This window comes from Oenanthe melanoleuca, chromosome 5 (genome assembly GCF_029582105.1).
Source record: "Oenanthe melanoleuca isolate GR-GAL-2019-014 chromosome 5, OMel1.0, whole genome shotgun sequence".
In the NCBI taxonomy this organism is placed as follows: Eukaryota; Metazoa; Chordata; class Aves; order Passeriformes; family Muscicapidae; genus Oenanthe; species Oenanthe melanoleuca.
In genome coordinates this window covers 9,623,568-9,649,884 of record NC_079339.1, presented here as the reverse complement: position 1 = coordinate 9,649,884, position 26,317 = coordinate 9,623,568, and the positions used below count along the sequence as shown (strand labels likewise).

The 26,317-nt window shown below is 50.6% G+C and overlaps 3 protein-coding genes across 11 annotated transcripts in view; 1 reads left to right on the top strand and 2 right to left on the bottom strand.

The window, feature by feature from the left end:
• EPS8L2 (EPS8 like 2) overlaps positions 1-15,615 on the bottom strand; it is a 48,748-nt gene extending 33,133 nt beyond the window's left edge. The window contains exon 1 of one of the 2 annotated variants that reach the window (XM_056493994.1): positions 15,197-15,615. The gene's annotated coding sequence lies outside the window, so the exon portion shown is untranslated. Of the gene's footprint in view, positions 1-13,575; positions 13,588-15,196 lie in introns of those variants that run through there. The other variant, XM_056493995.1, reaches the window with a different exon arrangement.
• The window catches only part of DEAF1 (DEAF1 transcription factor), a 30,274-nt gene continuing 18,866 nt past the window's right edge, over positions 14,910-26,317 (top strand). For 4 of the 7 annotated variants that reach the window (XM_056493999.1, XM_056494002.1, XM_056494000.1 and 1 more), the window contains exon 1: positions 25,852-26,072. In XM_056493999.1, coding sequence (XP_056349974.1) covers positions 25,856-26,072 — 217 coding nt within the window. In that variant the 5' untranslated portion in view covers positions 25,852-25,855. Of the gene's footprint in view, positions 15,023-25,502; positions 25,587-25,845; positions 26,073-26,317 lie in introns of those variants that run through there. The other 3 variants (XM_056494005.1, XM_056494004.1, XM_056494001.1) reach the window with 3 other exon arrangements.
• On the bottom strand, positions 19,488-25,451 carry TMEM80 (transmembrane protein 80). 2 transcript variants are annotated; one of them, XM_056494007.1, is made up of 5 exons: positions 25,226-25,451; positions 22,967-22,983; positions 21,680-21,773; positions 21,486-21,578; positions 19,488-20,579 (listed from the first exon to the last, which is right to left on the bottom strand). In XM_056494007.1, exons 1-5 carry the CDS (start codon positions 25,449-25,451, stop codon positions 20,374-20,376), a joined length of 636 nt encoding a protein of 211 aa, XP_056349982.1. In that variant the 3' UTR covers positions 19,488-20,373. The 2 variants fall into 2 exon arrangements, with proteins under 2 accessions (XP_056349982.1, XP_056349984.1); XM_056494009.1 differs by lacking the exon at positions 25,226-25,451 and adding an exon at positions 23,582-25,071.

Genomic DNA, 26,317 nt, shown 5'->3' with positions numbered 1-26,317 from the left:
TGCTGGTGTGGGGCAGTGTCTGCATGGGTCACCAAGCAAGACAGCTGAGCCTTGCACATGAGCATGGTGTGGAATGAGATATGGACTCCAGGAGCTAAGCCAGGATCAAATTCAGTCTGCTGCTGCTGGAGCAACTACAGGGAAGCTAAACTGCATGACTAAAGCCTGGCACCTTGATCTGGGCCAGGAGGTCCCAGAGGGACTTAGGCAGGCCAGCACAAATCAGTGCTGAAGGCCATCAAGGTGGGTGAAGACATGTTGTACTTTAAAGCACAGGAAATCCCACCCCCTGACTTTCCGGCCAGTCTTATCCTTGGAGGTCAAATATCCTCCCGAAGACACACGGAGCCATGACAGGAGCCTGGCATTGTCTGCACCACATTTCTGGACTTTTATAGCAAATGGAAGCTGGCCATGCATTGTTTTGGCTTTCTCTGAGTCTCTTTGAAGAGGGAGCTGTGACATTGATCCCTCTTCTCCAAGGGTGGAGAAGCGCTTTGTGAAGGGAAAGAGTAATATCTTTTTCTCCTCTCTGGGCTGATCTCTGCTATTGTTGTACTTTATTTTTATTAGGTATAGCTGTCCCTTATCTGCTGTGGTCAGACTTGCTTATAGGGCATGGAAAGGACATGTCCAATTCTGGGTTTGGGTAAAGAATGGACAATGTGCAAATGTGAAATACTAGTGGGGTTTTCAGGGCTATTATTATTATCATCACCATTAATAACAGCAGCATCTGATGTTTATGTGTTTTTCTTTTCATAGGTCTAAGACCTTTAAGACTGAAACTGAGTTTATTGGTATCAGAGAATATTAGGATATGATTGTAACAGCAAAGATTTATGCTGTTCAAAACAGAACATTTTTTTGCTGTAACAGTAGAAAAATGTGGCAAAACTCCCAAAAACCTTAAGCTAAATGACCTGGGAGTAATAGCAAGTTTTTCCAAGCATGTTCTAATCTAGTTCTAACAAACCTTGTTCTGTGTTTCCATCAGTCATCCCACCAAAACCTGCCTAGGGCAACAGGACTTCCAAATTTCCCATCAGCTGTGCTGAAGGGAGTCTGCACCAAGAGGTGATGGGGCTGGGGCACTGGTAAGATCATTGGGATGGAAACACTCCCTGGGATCCTGCCCCGGGTGAGAGGTCCAATGTAACTTGCTGTCTGTGCATGTATCCTGTGCCAGGGGGATGGGCCAGGCAGAAATGCTGGATCGGCAGCAGCCTTGGGAGTAACATAAAGCGTCAGGGAGAAACATGAGCTGGCCACCACACGATGTTATCTCTTAGACTTCACAGGGCCACAAAGCGCCGTCTGTTAGGGCTGCTGAGTGTTTTCCAACAGGAATGTCACGCTGGAGAAAGCTGTTTAATGGGCTGTGCTGAAAAGCTTGGGCTGCTTGGACTCACAGGAAAGCAAAGGGAGCACAGGCACCGTGGTGTGTGTGTCCTGCATTGCTCCTGCTCCAGACAGCTCCCCTAGCCCCTGGGAGTATCCCACCAGTTTCAACAATCCATCCCACCCTCTCTGATGGTATGGAAGGAGCTGGCAGGTAGGGAAGGCCACAATCCCACATCAATCCACTAACAAAACAGCTTTTGAGCATTAGTAAGGCACTGGAATATGTGTGCTCAAGGCTCCTCATGAGACACTAAGAGTCCTAAATTCACACAAACTGGTTTAGATCTCTCAAAGTTATTGTGAGTGGGACTCCAAGAGCCTGTGGTTGACTTGAGAACTTCATACGGGTCTGCTGGTCCAGCCTCCTGGAACCACTCTTCTCCTGCTTTGAGTTGTTTTTCTGAACCTGCCTGTAAGGATGGCTTCAGGGCTCACCAGATGAAACTCAGGGTGTCTACCAGGAACATGCACTCATAAATAAAAATAATCTTTCAGTTAGTCAGAAAGCATCAGGAAATGCAAATCCAGAGCAGAGAGGCTGACAGCCGAACAGAGGAACAGGTTGTTGTTTCTCCTTGGAGAAGCATGCCAGGATCTTGCCCCATCCAAAATTTCAAACCCCTGTTTTTGCAAAATCAGGCCTTGATTGTTCAGCAGGACTACGCCAGAACTTCACCGCTGTTTTAATGGTGGGGACTCCTGCTTTGGAAAGGGGGGCACATGCAGATGACACTGCCTGGAGAGCCTGGTGGCTGTGGGAGTTCCCATTGTTATCTGCATTATTTGAGATGCCTTTACAGCAACCCATGATTTCGAGAGTGGCAAGCCCTCTGGTTTTTTCCTTCTTCCACCCTTTCAAGTTAGCTTTCAAGTGACAGGGCCACTCGGGATCATGGATCCCTTTGAAAAGACATAAGCCCATGGAAGTGGGGGGGGAGTGTGTGTGTGTGGAGCTCCAGGGTGTGTGTGGCATGTACCACATTCCAGAAGAGGCAGTCCCCAGGTACAACCCGCCAGGTGTCTGAAGGAAACACTCCCTGCTCTGCACATCAAATTGTTCACATTGTGGAGATTCTCCAGAAGACAAGCACCTGGATAAATATAACCCAGCCCAACAGGTCTGGGCAGAGAGGAACCAAGTGCTCTTCAGCCTGCACGGCAGAAGTGGCAGCAGCTCATTCGGACTGAGGCATCTCAGACCCACAGCCATCCTTGTACCAGCTTTGGCAGACCCTGACCCCCCTTTAAATCCCATCTGGATTTCCTGCTGGTCTCCAAGAAGCTGAAATGGAGCCTTGGGAGCTCAGAAACACAAACTGGCACTACAGATTCCTGATGGGACCTACAGAGAGAATGTGTCCGTGGTGATCCACAAACAGACTTTAGCTCCCAGTCTGAAGTCCACAGGCTGGAGTGGGAAAGGAAAGGTCTGAACCAAAAATGAAGAGCTTTTATATTCCTGCCAGAAAGTAAAACCTTCCTCCTAGAACTACAACCAAAAGCAAGTCTGGACAGCGCCCTGCTCTATAAATACCCAGGGAAAATGCACAAATAGCCACAGTCTCCAAGATCTTGGGAAAAAATTGGAAGCTGGTTCCACTACCCCTCAGAAAGACTTATTTGCAGAGTCCCAAGTCACAGCTCTTGGATTTACACCTTTCCTCTCTGTTGGAGGAATTCTGTGAGAGCTGGGAGGAAAGGAAGCAGGGAGCAGGTTTGGGCTTGCTGTGTGTCTTGCCAGGGGTTCCAAGGTCGGCATTTATCCATGCTTGGGCTGCAGTTTAGAAAGCTAGAGAGCCAGGCCCAGAAACACCACATTAAATAATAATGGATGCTTTTGGAAAGATGGAGGGAGATGAATGAGCATTCCTTACATAAAACCTCATTAAACGGTTTAAATTAAAAGACCCCTGTTCAAAACTACCTGACTGGGAGAAAGTGTCATGTGAGTCACTTGTACTCCCCAGGAAGAAAAACCAGCATGACGTGTTTCCTCAGCTTCCTGGGAAGAGAGGAGTTTTGTGAGGAATTTTGTAGCTTTTTCCCCTCTGTCCTGTTTTTGTTTTGTGCCCACACCTTCTGTGAGCTAATCCTGTCCCTAGCACCACCCATCTCCTGGGAGGTGGGAGCCAAGGAGCTGTGGGAGGCTGGAGCTGGCTGTGGCACTGTCTGGACAGGATGCAAGAGAAAGGCTGGATGGCTCCAGTGCTGCCAGGGCCTGTGGGTGTAGCATGCCTGGTATCCAAAAAGTTTGCTGAAGAAAGCATTGGTGGTTATCATGCTGAAGGTTTCTCTGCCCTGCATCCTGCATTTTGGGGGTTCCTCCCCTTTTCCCAGCCCAGTGCTATACTCTGGGCACTGGTTCACCAGCAGCAAGGGGTTTAAAACTGTGATTTTTAGACATGGGAAGGATTTCACACTGTTGATGTAAGGGAAGCTTTTTCTTTGTTCTGTGCAAAAATCAGGACTCAGGGATCAGGCCAGTAAAAATAGGGAGTGACTCTGCCTGTGCGTGTCATATTCCAGAGCAGGATGGATAACGGCTGAGCCCAGCCTGGAGGAGGGCATTGAACAGCCTCTGTGTTCAGGCAAAACACCAAAATCCTGAAACCGCCTGTGTGCTCGTGTCCCCGGCTGCAGGCACCAGCTCTCAGAGCTGTTCCTCATGTGCAGCTCCTGTAGAGCTGGAATAATTCTCTGATGGCTTTTCCAAGCTCAAAGGCATCTGTGGAACAGCTGGGAGACTTGGTGAAAGGCTGGCACTTGTGGGGGTTGCAGACTGCTCATCCCTGGAAGTGTCCAAGGCCAGGTCAGATGGGGCTTGGAGCAACCTGGTCTAAGGGAAGGTGTCCCTGCCCATGGCAGGGGGTGGAACTGGATGGGTTTTAAGGTCCCTTCCAACCCAAACCATCCCAGAATGTGTGAGGATGGGCTAAAGCTGGGATGGAGTTGTGAGGGTTCCCATTGTGTCCCTTCTGCTTCCTGGAGTAATGTCACAGCTCTGATGGAAAGAAGCACAGCGGAGTGGTGTTTGTCATGGAGGGTTTTCCAGGAACAAAGCTCAGGACTGTCACATCCATGCTGGAAGGTGGTGCTCTGTTTATGCAAAGCACCCACAACAAAACTGTTTCTTCCAGAAGCTTCAAAGCTTCCTGGTCCAACAGGGACCATGCTGATATCCCCTGGGTGGTCCTGGTTTTTCTGGTGGGGATCAATCATTTCTCACTAGGTGTGGCCATATAGCTGGGGGACAGGTTGGCCTTGCTGTTTGAGCTAATCACTCAAGTGTCTTAATTTTCCATTAAATGATTGCTGTAATGTGTAAGTACAGGTTACCCTTCTCATATGCAATACTGTGCAATCCCTACGAGCCAGCCCCAGCATTCCTGCTTCCTTACCACTAACAGGACAGCTGTAAAGCCTAACAGATGTATTTGGCATGCAGATTCATTTTCAGCAGTAATTCCCAACCTTTAGCCCCAGGCAGAGCATGATCCACCTGACTATCCTTGCCTGGCCACTGCCATCCCAAATGGACTGAAAAGCAAAGGTGGGGGTGTGGCTGGTTCCTCATCCTCTCGAGATGACAAACCCTCATTTGTCAGTGCACTCCCCCATGCTGACTGGTTCATGAGCAAGGCAGAGCTGCTGAGATCCAAGGGCCCTTTCCACCACCTCCTCCTAAAGGAAGGGCATTTTTGGTCACTCCCTGAAATGCTGATTCACTTCCCTGGCAGAAATTCAGGCATGTAGCAGGGCAGTTTGTGTGCCAAGAGCTTTTTCACTATCAGAGAAAAGCTGTTATTAGGCTGAGATCCACTTTGAGGCCATGTTTAGATTCAGTTTTTCTCCAGCAATGTCAGCTCAAAGTCTCTGGGGATGAGGATTGGTAAATCTGCATGAAGTAATTGGTCAATCTGAACTAAAAATCCTTCCCTGCCTATGTAGGAAGATCACAGCATCCCATCTTTTTCCTTTCCCTCTGCCAATACCAGTGAGGAGCTATTCCACTCTGCTTCTGTTCCAAATCTCTGCCCATAGCAATAGAAGCTTGGGAAGCATCAGTAATTTTAATTTCCTGCTGTAAAACTCATCCTGGGCTTTTTGCTGGGAAGGTGGGGCAGAAGATTTAAGGGAGAAGAATCATCTCTTAAAAGACCCATTTGATATTTAAGGCTTTTCCAGCCTTTTTAAGCTAATCGTGACAACATTCATTGCTATCTCTTCCCATCCTATTTTATGCTTCCTACTCATATCCTGTCCGGGTATTTTTGGCTGTTTGTAACAATTCATTTGAGCTAAAACTTGGCACATGGGAAATCAGCTCTGAGTTTCACTGCAGGAAAACAGCCTGTCACCAGTTTAACCAGCTCAGTGGGGGCTCCTGGGGACATGGTGGGGCTCAGGTCAGCTTTTGGTCTGAAAACGTCACTTGAGCTTTTTTAGCAGTAGTCTAATTCCTTCTGTAGTTGGTATTTTCATATATATTATCATGGTAGGTAAAAATCTTAAATGGAAAATGGGGATTTATCCCATCCCATTCACCGCTGAAAGGCAGAAATAAGAGTTCATGCAAAGGGACTTTTGCTGTCCATTATTGATTTGTTTTACATGCAAAATGCCGAGATTTTTGGATTTTCACAGAGTCCCTATAGTATCCATAATATTCATTGACAGTACAAACATGTTCTGCTTCAAAATACTCACACCCATGAAGGATGCCCTGCTCTGTTTCTGGGGTCAGAAGACAAACTGTACAGTCACCGGAAATCACTGGGTTGATTTCCAATGTTTGGGCTTTCAGTGAAGCTGTGGATGAGACCACAGAAGGATTTTTCAGCCTGAACATCCAGTTAGCCAGTAACCAAAACAGTCACAGGAGAGATCATTCCAAAACCAAAATAAACCCCATTCCCTTTGCCCTTTGTTTTGAATAGAATAGAAGGATGTGTGAGGCTGGGTTTATCAAAATAATTCAAATAGCAGCTTCTAATCTTGCAGTGCAGAAATGTTTTAACAATCTTGCCACCAAAAAAAAAAATTAATCTCTTGCAAGGGCGAGGAGGAAAAAGCACAATTGGTCCATGCAGAGGCTGGGATGGGAGTCTGCACTGGGCTAGGAGGAACCAGACTGATTCCAGGGCTGTGCAGTGCCATAAAGAGGAAAGGCTTCCCTGACCACTCCTGTGTGCCCACAGGGTCTTTGGCGTGGTGATTTCCAGTCCCAAAAAGCTAAAGCTGTGCAGGGCACATGAAGGACAGGGCTTCTGCTGTGGGAACCACGGCACTGTGGAGCAGGTTTGCCCAGGAAGGTTGAACTGTCTCATTCTTGGAGATTTTCAAGAACAGCAGGTGTGAACTGTGCAGCCTGTTCTGATTTCAGAGCTGACTCTGCTTGAGATTGGACTGGAGACCTCCTGAGGTGCCTTCTGGCCTGGATAACCCTGTAATCCTCAGAGGAGAGGGTGAAAGGAGCAAGAAAGCCCTTATATGCCAGGTGGGCAAGGTGTGTGTGGAAAGATCAGGGCTGTTAGCATGCAGTGGGACCAACACAGGCCATGTGGATGCTCCTGCAGCCAAAGAGGAGCCAGGTGGTGCTTACCATGCCCTGGGATTTAAAACCACTGAACTTTCCTTGCTGGCCTGACTGTCATTAGTCTGATCCTTAAATGAGCCACAGGTTTATGGATCCCCTCTGGAGCAAAGAAAGGTTGTCAGAAGCAGAGTTGTGCCTAAACATGCACACTGGAGAACCTGGTATATTCTGGGAAGGTCGTTCTGAAGGGAGGGGCAGGCGGCTCTGAGAGCACAGGAATACCTGTGGTCTGAGAAGGACAGAGGGCTGTTCCTGGTGCTCCCCAGCCAGGTGCTCCTGAATCCTGCCCTGGGGGCCTACAGCTGAGCTCATGGATGCTGAGAGGTGTCATGAGCTACCCAAGTGCTCCTTTAGCTTGAGCTGTCAGTACAGGATTCCAAGAGAAGGACCTGTGTGCCCATCACCTACACGGTGCTGGAGTGGAGCACGGCCTCTGTGAGCAGCACCCATGCAGCCACAGGCACCTGGCAAGGGCAGATCATGTTGGAGGCAGCTCTGGGAAAATACCAGGGACTGCTGAGGATGGTGGCAGCCCAGATCTCCCCCGCAACTTCCTCCTGCTTCACATCGTCCTTCTCACCTCTGACTGTTTGCTCACCAGGTGTTGGCAGGCAGGGAGAAGGGATCAGGGAGCAGGACTGTCTCCAGGCTCGTGCCAGGTGTGGAGCAGATGTTCTGGGACCTGTCTGGTCTAGTTTGCACGTGGCTGTGGTAGGGCTTTGGCTGCTTGGCTGGTTTCAAGCCTCCCTTCCTGGGCTGTGACTAAACCTGTACATTTTCTTCCACTGAGCACTCACTGAGGCCAGAGCTCCTCTCCTCCCTTCCATCCTTCCCTTGGCTCAGAGGAGCCAGGGACAGCTGCCTGGATGTGGGCTGGCCATCACCTTTTCCATCACCTGCCCTCAGTTCTGCTTGGTGGCAGGCTGGGGGCACACACAGCTGCAGCACTCATGGATACCTGGAGGAGAAGCCAGGAACAGGACAGGAATACAGGAAGTCTCTCTGCAAGTTTTCCCAGCTTCCAGCAATGGGAATGAAGAGCTCCTGGTACCTTTTTCCATCCCTGAATTTCTCCAACTGCGTTTGGCCAAGCTGTGTAAACTTTGGACATCCTGAATGGCCTGTGGCAGGATGCTCCATGCTTGGCTCTGCACGGTGTTCTCAGCCACCTCCTTTTGTTCCTGCTGCACTCACCAGCTGGTTTCATGGGATCCCCTCCAGCTCTGTCAGCAGGAAGCAGCTGTTCCCTCATTCCCTGTCTCCATGCCACGGGCTGCATCACAGATCTCAAGAGCAGCACCTCAGTGTCCCTCTCCCAAGCTGAAGAGCACTGGAAATATCAGGGCTGATGTCACAGACACAGAGGCTGGTCCTGGTTTGTTTTTAAGCTCAGAGCAGACAGTAGTGGCAAGAGGTGCTTTCTTGTCAAGAGATTGCTCGGCAGCCAATGGCCCATACCACACCTTGGGTGTTCCCTGCTGGTTCTGGCAGAGACCAGCAATGAGCACAGCTCTGGTACATTTGCTCTCAATTTATCCTGTTGAACCTGCTCCTGCCTCGCTCCATGCAGCAGCTCCTCGGACAGAGGCACAGCTTTTCTGACTTTTTTTAAGCTAATGAAACTTTATCAGATTCCAAGCAGCAGCAGCAACTCACAGCAAACCTGACAGTCTTGAAGTTATCCCTGAGAGCCTTTCATGTTACTTTTTTAAGCTCCTGCCCTGCATCTTATTCTGAAAAAAAAAAAAAAAAAAAAAAAAAAAAAAGGCATGGGGGAATCCAACCCAATATTTTCCTTGTGTTTTGACTCTGGCTTGAATGCCAGGTCAGAGTTAATATACCTGGATGCTGGATTAGAGCCTTCCTTCACCAGTTGGATTCCCTGCTATGGAAACTCTCCAGGGGCAGCTGGACTTACCTGGCATTCCTGACTTACTCTCTTTGGGAATCATGGAAACATAGAATAAATAGACAGAATCATAGAATCAGCCCTTTGACTTCAGTGGGTCAAACTGTCATTTCCATGGCTCAGATGTACCACTCCCCTCCCGCAGTTTGGAAGGGTTTCTGTTCTCCTAAGCTGGAAAAAGAAGTGAATCAGGAATGCCTGCCTGCATGACCAGGTCCCAAACCCATTAGGAGATCAGGCAGAGATGCTGGTGTGCAGCTGCCTGATGGTACAAGACTCCTTCCCCTATCAGCCTGAGGTTGTGGACTCTCTTCTCATAGGGAAGTGGATCATGCCGGTTAAAGTCCATATAACTCTAATCAGAGGATTTGTTTGGGTGCAGTCTGGGATATTCTCTCCATGTCAGAAATCTGCCTGTGTAACATATCACGGGATAGTGTGAAAAACCCTTTTGTGGTCTGTACCTGGACAGAGGAGACATCCCTACTACATAACCTTACTTCCACACCTGCACAGGCAGGCACAGGCACAGGCCTGGGTACATGTTATTCCTCTTCCTTTTTCAAGGACTTTTGAAAGTCCCATATCTCAGCCCAGAAGCAATGCTGAGAGCACCAGGTACCAAAAACAGGACAAACTGCCTGGCTGTGTGAAAGTCAGAGTTATAGGTTAACCCGCGGGAATGGCCACAGACAAGGCCATTTGCTTCTGCCCCAGAGGAAGACATTAATATCTTCCCAGAGAAAAGATGTTTTAATTAGTTCTCCCTTCTGCATAGAGCCCAGCTCTCCTCCTCTGTCTCCTCAGCTGAACACAGCTATAATTAAAAGGCAGCAGAGTCAGGAATGAGAGTAGGCTCCAGCCTATGATTTATTAAGGGATATCGTGGGTGCAATTACCTTTCTCTCTTCTCCTCTCACTAGTGTTTTTATGAAGTGAGTTTACTGATGAAAGGATTGGCTCAGGCTCAGGCAAATGGACACCTCTGTGTTTATCTCAGCACTGACAGCTAAGTCACTGCTTTGCCTCCATAGATTCACCACTGAAAGCCTCAAACCTGACTTATCATAATGTCATAAATTGAATAATTTAAGTTGGAAAAAAGTTCCATTTCCCTGTCATGGACATGGACCATGCCCTGTCCCTCCCTTCCACTATCCCAGGTTGCTCCAAGCCCTGTCCAGCCTGGCTTTGAACACTTCCGAGGATGGGACAGCCACAGCTTCTCTGAGCAACCCATGCCAGGGCCTTAGCACCCTCACAGGGAAGAATTTCTTCCCAGTATTTAATGTAAATCCCTCCTTCAGCTTAAGGCCATTCCTCCTCGTCCTGTCACTCCACGCCCTTGTGAAGAGGGCATGGAGGAGTTCAGAGGACTTGGAAGAGTTTGTGTCCACAAGTCACAGTTCTGTCTGGCAGCAGTGGCGGGACAAGGATTGACCCAAGAAAGTCCTGATGGTGGCAATGAGGAATGAGTGACAGATGAGGACAAGCCGCTGGCATGTCCACAGCAGTGAGGTGGGTGAGGCTTGGAATTCACTTTGCATTTGCTGGTGAGGGAATCTGGAGCCACCCACGATTTTAGGAGTCAGCTCTACTTCCAGCAGCCAACACTTGTAAGGCATGAAGAGATTCTCTGCTCCCAGATGATTCCCACTTCTGTCCACCTTGAGCAACAGGGAAGTTAGGTGTAAACAGTCTGGGGGAGGGTGGTGTTGACTCAGCCTGATCTTAATCGCCATCCCACCAGCAGCACTATTTCACTTTCTGAATCAACTGTGGTTTGGTGAACTTTGGTTTATTGCCATTTGGATGGGCTGCACTTTACCTTTGTAGGATATAAATCTGGACAGGTTGAGACTGATAAGACAGAGAAAAGAAAAAAAGAATAAAGGAAGCAGGAAGGACTAAACTTAAATTTAAATTATTAAACCTTTTGAGGGTCAATGCCCCAACCAGAAACCAAAAATAGGAAAGAATTTGCTGTCCCATTCCAAGGCAGTGCTGAAAGACCTCAGCCCACAAATGTGGAGTGTTCCGGTTCCACTAGCCATGGAAAGTTCTGCCTTCACCTGGGGCAAGGCTGGGTTGGAGGCCCATGAGCCGTGAGGGCTCATTTGTGCCACACCTGACCATCACGACAGCCAAGGCTGTTGCAAAATCCTATCCCATTGCCCCAGGGGTGCTCAGCTCCTCCATTCCAGCTGAAATTGCTGCTAGAATTTGTGGCAGTGTCCAGGGAGTGGGACAGGAAAGGTGAATAGGTGGGCTAATGCCTCGACAGGTGAAACCCCAAGTGTGGACTGGATGGAGGAATGTGCCTCTGGCCCTGACATGTGAGATGTGTTTGTCCACCTCAGCAGGACAAGGAGAATCTTTGTGAGAAATGCTGGTGAGAGGGGTTGATTTGGACCCTCCTCTTAAGGCAGGGATGGATGTAAGGGCATGAAGCATCCCAGGCAGGGTCTAGTTCCATGCCAGATGGGCTGGAGCAGCCCAGCCTCTGCCATCAGCCCCTTGCCTTGTGAGGGTCCCCTGATCCCACTGTGCCTGCAGGAACAGGCACCTCCAGGCCTCTCTTGGTGCTTCTAACCAAATCAGGGCTCCAGCAGCTTGTCTGGGCACTTCAGTCCCTGTCCCAGAGCAGCTGAGCAGGCAGAGCCTGTGACTCCCCACTTCTTACTGGGGGTTGGAAGCTTTTGTTCTGTTCCTCAGCAGATCCTCAGTGGCAGTGAGCACGTTGCAGTAACGCCCTTGGGAGCACTTGGGGAATGGGAACAAGGGCTGGGCTCTCCTGGGGAATTGCAGTTCAGGTGAATGGGAAATATCTCCAAACCGGTCCAGCTCAGCTACACACCCTTCCCTCCCTTCTTTAATTGCAATTCTTCCTAATTTATCTGGATTACCAGGAAGTAAAAGGACAGGATTTTTTTGGCTACCCCCCTGGCATCGTGCATTTTAATTTTGGAGGCGGTACTGTCACCAGCCCAGGAGAAAGGAAAACTCTCTCTGCCTTGGGAAAAGACAAACCCTCAACTATGTGCAGAGGCAGCCATGTCCTGGGAGCAGTTCTCCCTGGATCCCCTTCCTTTCCCTCTTAACACCTAAATATTTTAGGGATGGGTGACAGCATATTTTTCCCTGAGCTTGATATTTCAAACCCACTGCAAGCAGACAGAGATGCTGTTCACAGCCTCCCCACTCCATGAAAATCCTTCTGCTCTGCTGCATTCCTGACTATGGTCTTGTAGGCAGATGGAGATCCAGAGCCAAACTGTGCTCCTGGGCCTCCTTGGATCTTGTCTCCTGCGTCTCTCAGGTGTTGTACAGTGTCTGGCACCATTTCTGATGGTGCAAGGACTCTCCTACAATGCAGTCAGATGAGCAGGGAGGGTTTCTAGAGTACCACCCTTCTCCTTTGGAGTGGGAAACATTAATACCTCCTGGGCAAGAAGGTGGGTATTTTTCTGGGCACCTGCTGCACCTTGGTCAAACAGGTGGTTCAGGAGGCCATGCTGGCAGAGCCAAGTGCTGCTGGATCTGCTGGCCCTCCATGGGAGCAGAGTGCAGGAGGTCATCCCTGTTGCTCCAGGAAGTCTGTGGACTTTACCTGGCACTTCTGCTTGGGGGTCACCAGACTAGGCTTGAGTATTTTCCAAGAGTGATTGTTTTATTGCCAATGACACCAAAGTCGCAGGCTAAAGGCCGTGCATTCCTGTTCACCCTGGAGGGAAGGGCAGCGTTGCTGACTGCACTTGTGGAAAGGAGTCACGAGCCCTGATCAGCCCCGTTCAAGGACAAAAATGGTGGTTTTGAGTCTTCTTCAAAACCACAAACCTGCCCTGACCCAGCACTTCGGAGAGACCACGGCATGAAAGGGAGAAAGCCAAGAGTGTGACGGAAAGTGCTCCAAAGCAGCATCCTTGATCCAGCCCTCTGGGAATAATACTCCAAGAGTCCCCCACGCACTCAGGACTTATTTCATATGGATGTTTCTCAAGCCCACACAAGCCAACGCATTTGTTCTCCCTGTTTCACTCCTTTCTTTTTTGCCACAAGGACTGAAACCTCCCAAGTCCTACACTGCATTAGTGTCTCTTCTGAATCTTTCTTTTATAGAACAATCTCTTGACCCTATGAAAAGCATTTTGTTTTCCAGCACATTCCAAGCCATCTCATCCAGGGGCAGATGCCAACAAACCTGTGGCAGGTTTGGTCCTGCAGCCATGGCCCAGCAGGGTCTCCTCTCAGGACCTACAGCTTGGTTGAGCTGGGATTCCTCCTGTACAACCCTTCCCTGTCTCTTCATGCCCTTGGATGAATCCAGGCAGCCAGCCATGACAATTTGTCACAGCCTGACACAATGGTGGCTGCTGTGACATTACCACAGAGAGCATCTGCTCTGCAATGTCCCTCACAGAATCATCATAGTTGGAAGAGACCTTTGAGATCATCTAGTCCTACCCTCGACCCATCACACCATCCATGGGAGTTGGGCAGATGGAGACCCAGGAGCAATAATCTGCAGGGCTATTTCTGTCTCAGGGCTGGGCTTTGTCACTCTGACTGATGGGGAGTGATTTGCAGTCAGCAAAGGTGGGCACTGAAGGCACATTCTGTCTGCCCCTGTGATACCTATCCTGTGGCTCAGATGATGTTTCCTCCTGGTGCTGAGAAGGATCCAGGCTGCCCTCCTCTCTCATGGTGTCTGTGCCCAACCTGACATCGGGGGTGATGGCAGAGGGGCAGGAAGCCAAGGACTCAAAGCTTGTCTTGGCAAACTGCTCCATGGCCCCCACGTCACAGCTGTGCTCCAGGGTCACTCACAGCTGCTCCCTTCCCGGGGCTTCACCAACAGCCAGTTCAACAATGCTGGTGCTAAACTTTTCCTCGGGTGCCCAAAAACATCCCCAGTTCCTCTAAGCTCTGTGATTATATGACAAACCCACCCTGCCCTTCTGAGTACAGTGGAGTAGATCCTGCTCTAGACCACCTGAAGAGCTGAGATACAGTTGGAAGAATACCAGTTCCTTCCCAAGGCTTCAGCTGTGGAAACCAGCAGCAGGAACAATGCAGGCCTGAGCACAGTAGAACTGAGCTGTAGTGCTGTCCCTAACACCAGTTCAAGCCTTGGTTTTGAATATGGCCAACCAACACCTTTTGCCTCTCACAGACACCTTCCCACAGTGGATCCCAAATCCCTCTTCCCAGTCCTATTTTAAAGGGCTCCTTGATTCAACACTGCTGCCTGCCCTTTCTATATGTGAAGGACTAATTTTCCTTCTTAATCAACTGAAAACTCAATCACAGAGCAAAACAGAGCCAGGAATGTGCTGTTGCCTGCGGCATCCGCAGGCGAAACCCTGCTGGTGGGTCCCTGCTGTATCAACTGAGGGCTGAGCCACTTGCTGTCACTTCTTTACCTCAGAAAAAGTCCCTTTTTGGGGCACATCCCAGCCAAGTTCTGGCACTCCTGGATGAGCAACTACCGATGGATCCGATCCCTGCTTTTGGAGCAGTCCAGCAACACAAGCGTTAACTCCCTGTTGCCCTAATTACAGCAAAGCAATCACTGGATTTTACTTTTGTGCTGTGTCACAGTTATTTCCAGTATTTTAAAATAATGTCGGTCACATCATTTGTCCCTGAGCCTTGTCCTCAGTGGAGTTTGCATCGGCTTTTTCCAGGAAAATAAGAGAAAGGGGACGGGAATGCTGTGACTCGTTAACGTAGATGAAATCTCATCAGGAGGCAGAGCTGTCAGGCGAGGGAGCAGGGTAGCTCCGAGCTTCCCTCCGTGCTGAAATCGGGTAGCGAATCCTGCCAGGATGAGGGGTAGGGGAGAGCTCGCCCACCAAGAGCAGCAGCTCTTTGAGGGGCCCGGCAGGGAACGGCCAGAAATTCTGCCCATGTCCCCAAAAGAGGAAATCCCGAGGTTTGCAAACAAACAGCTGCTCAAAACTGCGTCTCCAGACTTCATTAGGAGCAGAAAAAATGCCTCGTTCTGTGCCAAATGGACATTTTGCTGCCAAGAAACTGCCACCTACTGGATCTCACCCGGTGGGGAATCACCAGGACACGAAACAAACTCAGATAACACAATGCTGGGAAAAGTAAGTTTTTTCATCTTGTTTTAGCTAAAACAACAGAAAACTATACTGATAGTTCTCCTAGCTACAGCCCCTCTCCAGCCATGCTCCCTCCCCAGCAGAATCAGACAGACTTTTGAAGTGGACAGAAGTTGGGGAGGGGGATGAAGTTTTAGGATTTGCAAAGAGGGGACTCACCGGTGCTGAGAAGCCTCTCTCGTTTCCTGCAGATAGCTCAGCTCCCGTGAGTTCTCTCCCCGTTTTCCGTGCCTTCCTAGTTAAATCCTGCTGTCATTCTCCAGCAGTCAAGCTCCCTGTCCTCCCTGCACAGCCCGATGCCCCGAGAGCTGAAGGAGAGGGGAGGCAGAGCCCACCCGGCACCCCGGCCTGGGGGTCCCGGTGCCGTGGCTCCCCGCTGCCCTTTCCTCCCGGTGCCGCTCGCCCCGGGTGTCTGAGAGCAGGTGACAGAGGTTCCTTGGCAGCGGAGAGAGGAGGGGAGGGATGTGGAGGCAGCGAGAGGTGGAGCTGGGACCCGGAGCAACAGGTTACTGTATAACCAGGAGCCGGTGGCCCCGGAAGCGCCGGGAGCTGCTGCAGCCTTCGCCCACTCCCCAGGCAAGGCGACCAAGAGCCCAGGAGGGACGTGTTAAACTTCGGGTTTCTTGCTCCCGAGAACATTTTGTACCCAATAGGAAGGTTGAAGGTAGCGAGGGGAGGTGAAGGAGTACTCGGATCTCAGTTTTCCATCGCCGGTGAGGGAGGGGACATGCTGCCCGACTGCCTCATGGGGGGAACAAGGCACCTTTTGTGCAGCCCAGGGCTCTCCTCAGCGCTGGCTCGCGGCTTGTTTTCCTCCAGCATCGCCCCTGCCTGCCCTCTGTCCCGACGTCTGCGGCAAGGAAAGGTGTTGGGAGATGGAGGGAGCAGGCAAAGCGTCCTTTCTCTCACATTCCCCAAAGCAATCAGGGGTGCGGAGCAGAGTTCCCTTTGGGGTACCCCCTCTGTGGCATTGTGCAACCTTGGGGTTGCCATAAAGCCCCTCTTTTTGCCCCATCTCTTCCATGAAAGACTGTAGGTTTAGATGGGATATTGGGAACAAGTTCTTCTCTGTGGCGATGCTGAGGCTCCGGCACAGAGAAGCTGTGGCTGTCCCATCCGTGGAATTGTTAAAGGCCAGGTTAGACAGGGCTTGGAACAACCTAGGATAATGGAAGGTGTCCTTGGTGGGGAAAATATCAGCTGGGTCATTCCGATGTGACCATGGCAGCCTAGGATCCTTCTGGTTAGCCGCTCCTCTCCTAAAACTGAGACTTTTGGGAGTGTTTTATGGAAGTGCACATGTCTGCAGGCCTCCCCGCCATGCCCACGCTGCGTGTCCAACCCCTGTCAACATGTGAAGCGAGACCCCTGGGAGGAAACAGCTGTAACTGTGACACTAGGGAAAGAAACAAGGAAAAGCTTCCCCCTCAGGACAGGGGGCTGGGAGAAGCTCAAACTCCTTACTTAGCCTGACATTTGCTGAGTTCCCCGCTGCCGTGGGTCTCTTTGAGGGGCTGATGCCCAGTGCAGGGCCTGGCCCGGGTCCAGGCGCCGCACGGAGGAGCCGCCCCGGTGAGTTCCTGCGGGAGGAATGCGGCCGGGTGAGCCGGGCGGGCAGCGGGAGAGGAGCTCCCTGCCTGACAGGCGGGATTTCGGCAGCTCGGGTTTGACCAGGACCAACCTCTCCTGCTGCGGGGGAGTACGAACCGATACTCAGTGTGACACTCCCACCCAGTGCCCCATCATCCTCCTCGCCAGGAGCCCAGGGGATTTATTGTGAGAACACGGCCAGCCCTGGAAAAGCAGCATTTAGGGAATGCATGCCGTACCTGGCGGGAGAGGGGATATCTGTCCAACACAAGGAAAATGCAGTGGGAATGTCAGCTGTGCTGGGGCCTGGTGGAAGGTTTTGTACAGAAGATTTCTGCTCCCTGAAATGAATCACTGGGATATTTCAGAACTGCTGGGCTGGGCTGACTTTCCTGGGGTGCAAACAGGGAGTTGACAGGATGGTGTTTTAAGGCACTGCTTCCTATCCAGCTCCACATTCACAATGAAGACAGAGCTACTGTGAGCTGCTGTGCCCCACAGCAAATCTCTTAACTGCTCTGCAGAGGCAGCAACTTTTCCTCTGGGCAGGGAAGAAAACCACAGCAGAGCTTATTACACCTTCCCTGCTGTCCCACCTGACAGCTGGTGCTGGTGGGGGTGGGCCAGAGGCAACTGGAGAATCATGGAATGGTTTGGCAGGAGGGAATCACCCTGTGGTATGGTGGTGGTTCCTGGCATGGCTCCCAGGTGTGGAACCTAGTGTATGTCCTCGGCCTCCCTCCTTCACTGGAGCACCAGGCCCCTCCAGAGGGACATCATAAAGTCATGGACCCATAACACCCTATCTCCCAGTATCTCCAATTTGGAAATCCCGGGAGGCTGACTTGCCTCTCGGGATCAGCCTTTTAAATCAGGTTTTAAATCAGGTTGGCGGCAGACACCTCTGTGATGGCTCGAGAACAAAGACTTGTCGAGTAAACACCACCCAAACCCAGCTCCTCAAAATATGTGTTCCTCTAAATTTTTAATGCTGTTTGCATCCAACTTGCTTGTCCTGTTTCAGAAGGGCTGGGCCTCGTAATTAAAAGCTCCAGCAATCGTATGTCTGGCAAATGTCATCAGTGGCTTCGCTATGTGTGCCCTGCTTCTCCAAGCAGTGGGAACGGTTTGGAAAGGAGCTCCTGCTTAGGGAAACTCTCTGGAGCTGATTGATTCACTTTGGGTCTTTGTACCAGCTCAGGGTCGAGAGATGCCACCATGGAATCAGAGACACCAACACAATGGCAATTCCCATTGAAAGCCTGGAAATACCTGGAATGAAGGAGTTGTCTAAAGCTTCCAGGCTTCATCTTTCATCACAGAGCGTAGGGCTGTCAGCAGCAGCAGTACCCCACAAAAGAATTCATGGACAATTTTATCTGAAATTGGAAAACTGAAACCAGAGCTGTCCTGCCCATGTGAGAATGCAAGTCCAGCTGACCCCAGCAGGCACCAACAGCCAGCCAGTGCTCTGAGCAGTTGCAGCCATCAGGCCCTGCTCTGAAGTAAGCCCAAAAATTCAAGTTTGTTATCCTATGTGCACATTTACCCCATGCCTCAGTACCACCAAGTATTGGCACTCTCTGCTGATCCTTGTTTTTCACCTGGGTGATGGGGAGGGACCAAAGGGTTTGCCATGTTTTATAATTCATATTTTGTGTTTGTTTGCTGTGATCATCCCAAGAAGGTGAAGCACAGGGCCTGTGACTCAACATTAACCTGTGTGATCCTGTTTGCTGTATCACCTGCGTTCAGGTAAAAATTCCACTTTGCAATATCCCCTTTAGAACGTGTCAGTTGTTCCCTGGGCAGACCATTGTGTAAGGCAGGTGCAAACACCAGGAAAAGTTTGTGGGTTTTTTGTGCCCACCCAGGAAGTTTTGCTTGTGTGCTTTGATCGTTAATGGGGCAGGGACAGCTCGGTATGTTGGTCACTCCTTGTAAAAAGCATGTGATGGCACATTCCATCATGCCAAGCAAATGTAGGAGGACAAAGGTGGGAGCTTTATTCAGGCAGATTAAGCACAGAATTTGCTCGTTCAGTTTCCTGGGTGCTCCTTAGCCCCAGTTCTGCTGCTGTATTGTTTCTGTGGGAGCTGCAGAAGGCCTGGCTTAGCAGGACCTGTCCAAGGGGATTTGTGCCCTGATTGTACTCTGATTGTGACTGTCAGGTGGTGCAATGTGGACAGAACTTGCTGTTACCTGGCCTTGAAGTAGAAAGGTTGGGGTTGAAAAGGACTTTAAAGCTCATCTCCTTCCATCCCCCTGCCTAGAGCAGGAAGATCTTCCACTACACCATGTTGTTGCAAGCCCCATTCAACCTGGGATCCAGGGATCCAGGGACAGCCACAGGTTCTCTGGACAAACCTGTGCGAGGGCCTCAGCACCCTCTGAATCACAAATTTCTAGCTAATATCTCATCCAAACCAACCCTCTTTTGGCTTGACACCACTCCCCTGGTCCTGCCCATGTGAAAGGTCCCTTCTTGTAAGCCCCCCTTAGGTACTGGAATCCTTAAGGCTGGAAAAGCCCTCTATGATGATCAAGTCCAACCACTGAATGACTGAGGGATGCAACTGGGCCCTTCCACAGAACTTCTGTGTCTTTTGTCCCTTTCTACGCCACCAGAAAGCAAAGAGCAGCGTGACTGAGGTGCCATAGGCCTGCACCTCACAATTTTCAGCCTCTGGTGAATGCAAATTAGCTCTAACCTTCCCAGGGCAGGAGAAGGGGCTGCACACTGCAGCAAGATCAGGATCAGAAGAGGCTTTCATACACATCCAGGCTTGCTATGGTCTTCCTTTGGGTGACTTAGCTGGAGCCCAAGATCTGAAAAAGATGCTCTGCATTTCAAACACTCTTTAGATCTAAACCATTATTTATTTGAATGAATAAATAAATACAAAAATAGGAAATTCTGAATAGAAAATAGGCTTCTTCAAAAACCCAGGAACTCATGAAGCTTTCCATTAACACGTATTTTTGAGACAGTAACAAACTCTGCACTTGCACCAGTCAGAAGTTAAAAGACAGGCTTGAATGTAGTAATTTTTGCAGAATAATAGAAATAAGCAAATTTAACACCAAACAGAAATAAAACTGCCAACATTCTGTTGGACTTCTAAACAGGACAGAAGGAAGAATGAATCGTTTTGTTCATTTTAAAGCCATCCTGTTTAACCAAACATCCCCTCACGTAGTGTGTAAGAACTGGCTGCCAAACCTTGTGGCTTGGCTCTCCAGGTATGCACAAAACCCAGTTCCACTCTCCCCCACTGGGATACATCAGGTTCTGCCCTACTAAAGTCAGGGAAATTACCACTGAGGTCTGGAAACACAAATGAGAGCAGCAGAGCAGCTGTGCCCTCGAACTCGGACGTGTGCGTGGCAAGGCACAAGTAAGCCCTGGCCTGATTCATTTCTGTGTCACTTGGGCTGCATGTTGCTGCTGTGCCATGAAAACTCCCACCATGCCAGCAGCACTGCCTCCTATCCTGTTTTGGGAATGGATGTTTAGTACAGACCCCTGGTGAATGCCAGAGTGTTGGGTGTTTAGCAATTCATCCCTTTGCCCATAAATAAGCCAGTGGTGCATAGCATCACACAGCTCCTGGGCAGGACATTTATGTCCCCAAAATTTAAACAGAGAGAAGCCTTAGAGGGTTTTTACACAAAGGAATTAAACAGTGCAAATGAAGCCCCACTCCTTCGTAGAAGGAATGTGTGGCAGGCACGTGGGAAGGGGCTCAGCTGACAAAGGCAGCGATGGCCGTGACCTTGAGCCCCGACTCGAGCCCGTAGGTGGAGAGCAGCACTGCATTGAGGAGCACATCAGCCCACAGCACGTAGGTCTGCCACAGCAGCAGGTACACACACAGCACCACGCTGCCCACCGTGAGCCCCAGGCTCAGCCCCAGAGGCGCCTCTGCTTCTGTCAGGTTACCCTTGAAACCTGCAAGGAAACAGAAACCAAACTGTTTCTGTCCAATTTGTTCTGACAACAGCTCAAGCTGCAAGTCGAGAATAATTCCTGCTCAAAAACGGCCCTGGTTCAGACTTTGCTCTTACTGAGTCCTAAAAAGCTACATTGAAATAAAAGCCTGAATCAATGCTCTGCCAGCAAACAACAAGCCCAACACCAATGGACAATCCATTTCAAAACAGGAAAACTAACCAAAGTAAATCTAAGTTCACCAGTTGATAGTCACAGCCAGGGCACCTCTTCTTACCACAGAGAATCACTTCTGAAGCTGCATCTTTCTGAGCACTCAGCTTCAGCCATCAAATTCTCCCTGAGCCCCCCAGCCCTGCACTCAACATTCAGTGCACTCCTGGAGTCCAATTCTCATTTTCAAGTCTTATTCCCTGCCAATCTATTCCTGTTTCAGATGACTGTCATTGTTGAGAAGCTGTCCTTCTCTCTTCCTTGCAGCTTGTTTTCCAAGCTTATCTCAGTAGATTTTGGTGTTTAATTTCATTAGAGTTGAAACCCACTTCTTTATTCATAGATCAAGCTCCAAACAAATACATAGAGAGCTTTAAGGCAGCAGAATAAATCCAACCCTGAAGCCACTCAGCTTGATCCAAGGCCCTCACCCTGCATAGATTTCTTGGGAATATTTAGATTTGGGTTTTTTTAAAAACTGGACTTGAAGAAGTTTTAGCAAGCTCTGGACAAGGTCAGGAGGCCCTTCCCACCTTTCTGTCTTAGTGAAAGGAAGGTATTGGTGCTTGCAGGTGTCCCCGAGTGAAAGGAAAGGTGTAGGGGTCTCCAAATATCTGCTCAGCTGACAGACTCCATTTCCAAATGATTCATGTTTACAGATTACATTCCAGTTGCACTGATAACATGACCTACCCAAGTACAATCGAGGCACTTCCAGAATGCCCATAAGAAAAAGCACGGCAAGATCAGGAGCCAAAAGATCATCTGGATAACTGAAAACTTGACCTGGAAAATAAACCAGAGTAAATAAAGCAGGAAAACACAGCAGGACAAAACCCAGCTGTGCATCAGCACAGCCTGCTCTGGGGACAATACCTGCGACTTACTTTTGTAAATAATCATTGCAAGAGTTGCCAAGAAGTAGAAGATGTAATAAATCCCATTTACGTAAAGCAGGATCTGTAAGGGAAGCGATGACAGCTGAAAACTCTTGTTAAGGATTTCTCATAGCAATGAGGTGGGATCTGTTCCATAAAATCACCATTTCCCAGTAACCCCAAAATACACTGCATTCCCTCCTTACACTGAATGGTCCAGCTATGCCTGGCCTGTGGGGAGGGCTCAGGAAGGAACTAGAGGCTGTGAACACCAGAAGCTGGGATAAAAGCTTTGCTGTTTCAGGCTTGGCTTTAGCTCCTTTTTTAAGGAATTTTATTTGGTCTGTAGTGGGGCATCCATTCGCCTGAGGAACTGGGGGGATTCGTCTAATTGCCCCAGACTACTTCTACACTTCTCAGCCAGCCTTAAGGAAGTTGACAGAGAGTTGGCAAACTCCATCAAACTTGTGTTTGGAGAAAGGCAGCTCTGTGCAGCAGCCAGGTCTTGTTCCTGCCCATAGCATGGAAATGCTGTGCTCCATACCTGTCTGAGCTCAGCTTTGAGATGCAAATTCCTAAGAAACAGGCTTCATTCACTCCCCTCTCTCCCCCAGCCCGTTTCAAATCCTAGAAATATCTCCAAGCAGGGATTTCATCCCAGGCATCTTTTACAGGAACTGCCCATCCCGTTTCTAAACCCACCCACGCACTGTGGATGGATTCCAGTTCCCAGAGCAGCTCATTTTATTAACACAAAACCAGGTTTTGGGGTTTTTCCAGTTGAAGGAAGGTGGAGCAAAAAATTACTAGATAGGTTCCAAGCATGGAAATCTCTAGAGCCAAGGGTGTCTCCTCCTAGGAGGTTACTTGGATCTTGGCAGCAGTAAAGGTGGGGTGGCTTACCTTAAGAGAGGAGGAAGTTACTACTGAGAGCTGCTTTTACTACCCCTTGTCAGCTGTGTCAGCTGTCTGTGAGCTGTGATGGAGGGGGTGTGTCTCCTCCATCAACAGTTCATAAATCCAATTTTTAATCTCCTTTTCTACGAAAAAGGGTCAAGTCATGACTGCAGGGGGGCTAAAGGGGTTTCTGCAGGAGCCCATTGGGGGAAATCCTAGCTAAACTTGCACAAAACATCTTCCCTTGGAAGCAATGTGTTCCCAGTTGTGCTTCCTGGGGATAACACTGATGGAAAATTCAGGAGCATAGACCCAGCACTGTGCAGAAGACAGGAATCCATTTGAGGCAGGCTTCTCCAGGATTCTCACGTGGAGGAAGCAGTGGTACAGAAAGGATACAATCTCTGATGTTCTTCCTTGCCATGGAGAAGGAGAAAATAAAGAGAAAAAAAAAAAAAAAAGCCTAAATCCAGAAACATTCTAACGATACCTAAATTCTGTGAGGAATCTCTTTTTTCATCTCTCAGGAACATTTATTGTTTTCCAAATCGTGGACTTCAGTTTCCAAAAATAACCTTTTCAACTAGATGAAGCCTCAAATAATTTGGGGAAAATCCCTACTGGGAAAAGCCACTTTCAGTGAGGAACTTTAGGCTCTTTCAAGGCCTGAAGTAATGCACAGGCATTATCCAGAACTTGTTCATCCTGTCCTTTCCTAGCAGATGACACTTCATTCCCTCTAACTACACAGGAAGGAGGTGAACACAGGATCCATTTGCTTGTAAATTGTGAGAAAGTTTGTGGAGAACATAGGACTGCCGGGTTCCTCTAAATACCATCCCTCCAAACCAGTTCTCTTCACAAAATCACTCCACATCCAACCTCAGTGTGTTCTGATGGCCCACAGAAATCAAACCAAGTATTTCCAATGATCCAATCAACACATTTCACTTTTTTCCTTATTATTTTCTGCAAAAATCACATAAAATTCTCGTGCAATACGATGGCACTAACCTACTAAAGCACCTCTTGAGTTCCTCATTAATATTCCCAGCCTCTCTCATACACATGAGGAATTGCACAGTCGGGATTTCTGTTCCAGGGAGAGTAAAAATTGTGAAAAGCCGTTCATTTCATTTAATTTCATTTCATCTCATCTGTCTCCTCAGGGACAGCTCATCATTTTCATACCACCATCCTCATTCCTGAATTCCTGAGGTCAATGTTCTCTTCACCTCAGAGTTTTATGCATTTAGGCCCAAAATAATTCCCCCTAACTCCAGGCAGCTAATTAAGGTGTCCAGTTTAGGAACACAGTGAGAACAGGCCCATGATTTTAGGTGACTCATGTGTCCATGATCTGAAATGTCTCCTGGACCTGATCCTCTCCTCTCAGCTCTCTATACAGGCACTGGGGGCTCCCAACACTCGTCCTGGCACTTAGGAGTGACAGGACAAGGGGAAATGGCTTTGATATTGGGAAGAAATTCTTCCCTGTGGGGGTGCTGAGGTCCTTGCACAGGTTTCCCAGGGAAGCTGAGGCTGCCCCTGGATCCCTGGAAGTGTCCAAGGCCAGGCTGGGCGGGGCTTGGAGCAAGCTGGGATAGAGGAAGGTGTCCCTGGCCATGGCAGGGAGTGGGACTGAATGAGCTTCAAGGTCTCTTCCAAACCAAACCATTCCAGGATTCCATGTCCATTCAACATCCAAAACTGCAGCTACACCACTGATGCTGAATTGTATGATAATCAGTCATGGAATTCCCTCAAGGCAGTTCCTCAGCTTTGTATTTGAACTCTTCTTCCCTGAAACCTTTCCTAGGAGAGGGCAGTGAGCCTCCCGCAGCTGCTGCAGGCCGGGATGGCAGCCGCACTCCTGAGGAAGTGCTGCCTCCCTCAGAGCGAGCGGGACACTGCACAGGGATAAACCCTGGAGCAGGATAAACCCTGGAGCAAGCACACCCGGCACAGCGGCTCTGAGCCTGCAGCGATTGTTAAACCGCCCGGATTCACAATTTCAGTGCTTATCTATCCAGGCTTAGATGGAGTGCCACTGAGAACAGGGGTCTGAGGTGGAACATGGCCCATTTGTAACAAAATGCTTTAATTTTTAACACAAAACTGTAAAAAGGCAGCAGCTGTGGTTAACATCACTCGGAGCACCTCACCGCACAGATTCGGAATTAGGATTCCTTTTTTTTACGAATTCGGCAAAAATTTTCTAAGCCACCTTTATCTACCCAGGACAGAAATGTATAGTTTTGGGAGGAAACTCTGACTCATGAAAGACTTGAAAATGAATAATTTTGATCACACTAAGGATGAATTTTTTCCGCTCTGTATCCCAGCAGTTACTAAATTGAAGGAAAGATCTGGATTTTCACCGGGTGTCTCTCGGCCTCAGGAAAGCGTCTTTCCTGGAGTCAAGGCGCTCCTCAACCCGCACATGCGCCAAGCCCCTGCTCACGGCGCCGCCTGGATTTGCTCAGCGTGTCGGGACTGTCGCGATATGCAACGGGGCTGGGCTCGACCTCAGCCCAGCCTCGCTCTATTCGTGTCCCCCCGCGAGAAATCACCTCTAGCAGGGTGGGCGATAGCCCCCCCGGTGCCCCGGAAGGGACTGTCGTGTCGCTGTCGTGTTGCTATCGCGACACCGCTCACCTCGGCTCGGTACCGCCATCTTGACGCTTCGCCCCACCCGCCGCTCCTCCGCCGTCCCGGCAGCCTGCGCGCGGCCACTCGCCCCGCCCACCCGCCTTCGGGCGCGATCGGAGCGTTCGGCCCGGTTCGGTCGCTTTCGGGCGGATTCGGACGCTGCCCGTTCGGGCGTCTCCGTTCGGGCCGGCGAGCGGAGCTCGGGTGCGATCGGAGAGGACTCGGCACACATCGGCCCTCCTCGCTACCGCCTTCGGCAGAGATCGGAAACGGCTCGAACGAGCTCGGGACTCTTCGCCTCGCCGGGCCGCACCGCTCGGGGACTCGGCCGCGTTCGGGCGGGCTCGGGTCTCACCCGATCCGTCAGGTACCGCTTCGGGCCGCGCCGCGCGGAGTCGGCCGCGCCCCATTGGCCAGCCGCCAGGGAGCGCGCGCGCCGGCCGCCTTCGCGCGGGGCCCGAGCGGCTCGGGCCGCTTCGGGCCTCATCGGAAATCGGTCGGAAGGCCCCGAACACCCTCGTTAGCGCTCGGGCAGGCTCGGCTCCGCTCGGCTCGCCGGCCCCCCCGCCCGCAGAACCCCCCTCAGGCGCGCCCGGGGGGGCGGCGGGGCGGGCTCGGCCACCCCCGGCCCCGCGCATGGAGCACAGCGACGGCGACCCGGCCGCCGGACAGATCGGCTTGCCCGCGGGACCCGGGCAGCAGCAGGAGCCGCCGCAGGCAGTGGAGGGGGAGGCGGAGCCCGAGGAGGAGGAGGAGGCGGTAACGGTGATGGCGGCAGACGCCGAGCACATCGAGATGGGAGCCCCGTCAATGCCAAGCGCCGACGAGGCCGCCGCCGCCGCTGCCTTCGCAGGTCAGGGCGGGCAGCGCTCCCTCAGCCCGCCCGGGGCTCCCGCAGCCCGGGCTCCGGCCCCCACGCAGCCCCGGGGCTCGGGCTGGCACAGCGAGCGCCCTCAGGGAGCGCTCCCACCCCCTCAGCGAGTCCCACACTCCGCCCCTTCACACTCCGTAAAGAGCGGGAGCCGCCCCGGCCGCGGCCCCGTGTCCCCGTAAGCCAGCGGCCGAGTCCCGCAGCGGGGTCGTGCAGCCACGGGCTCC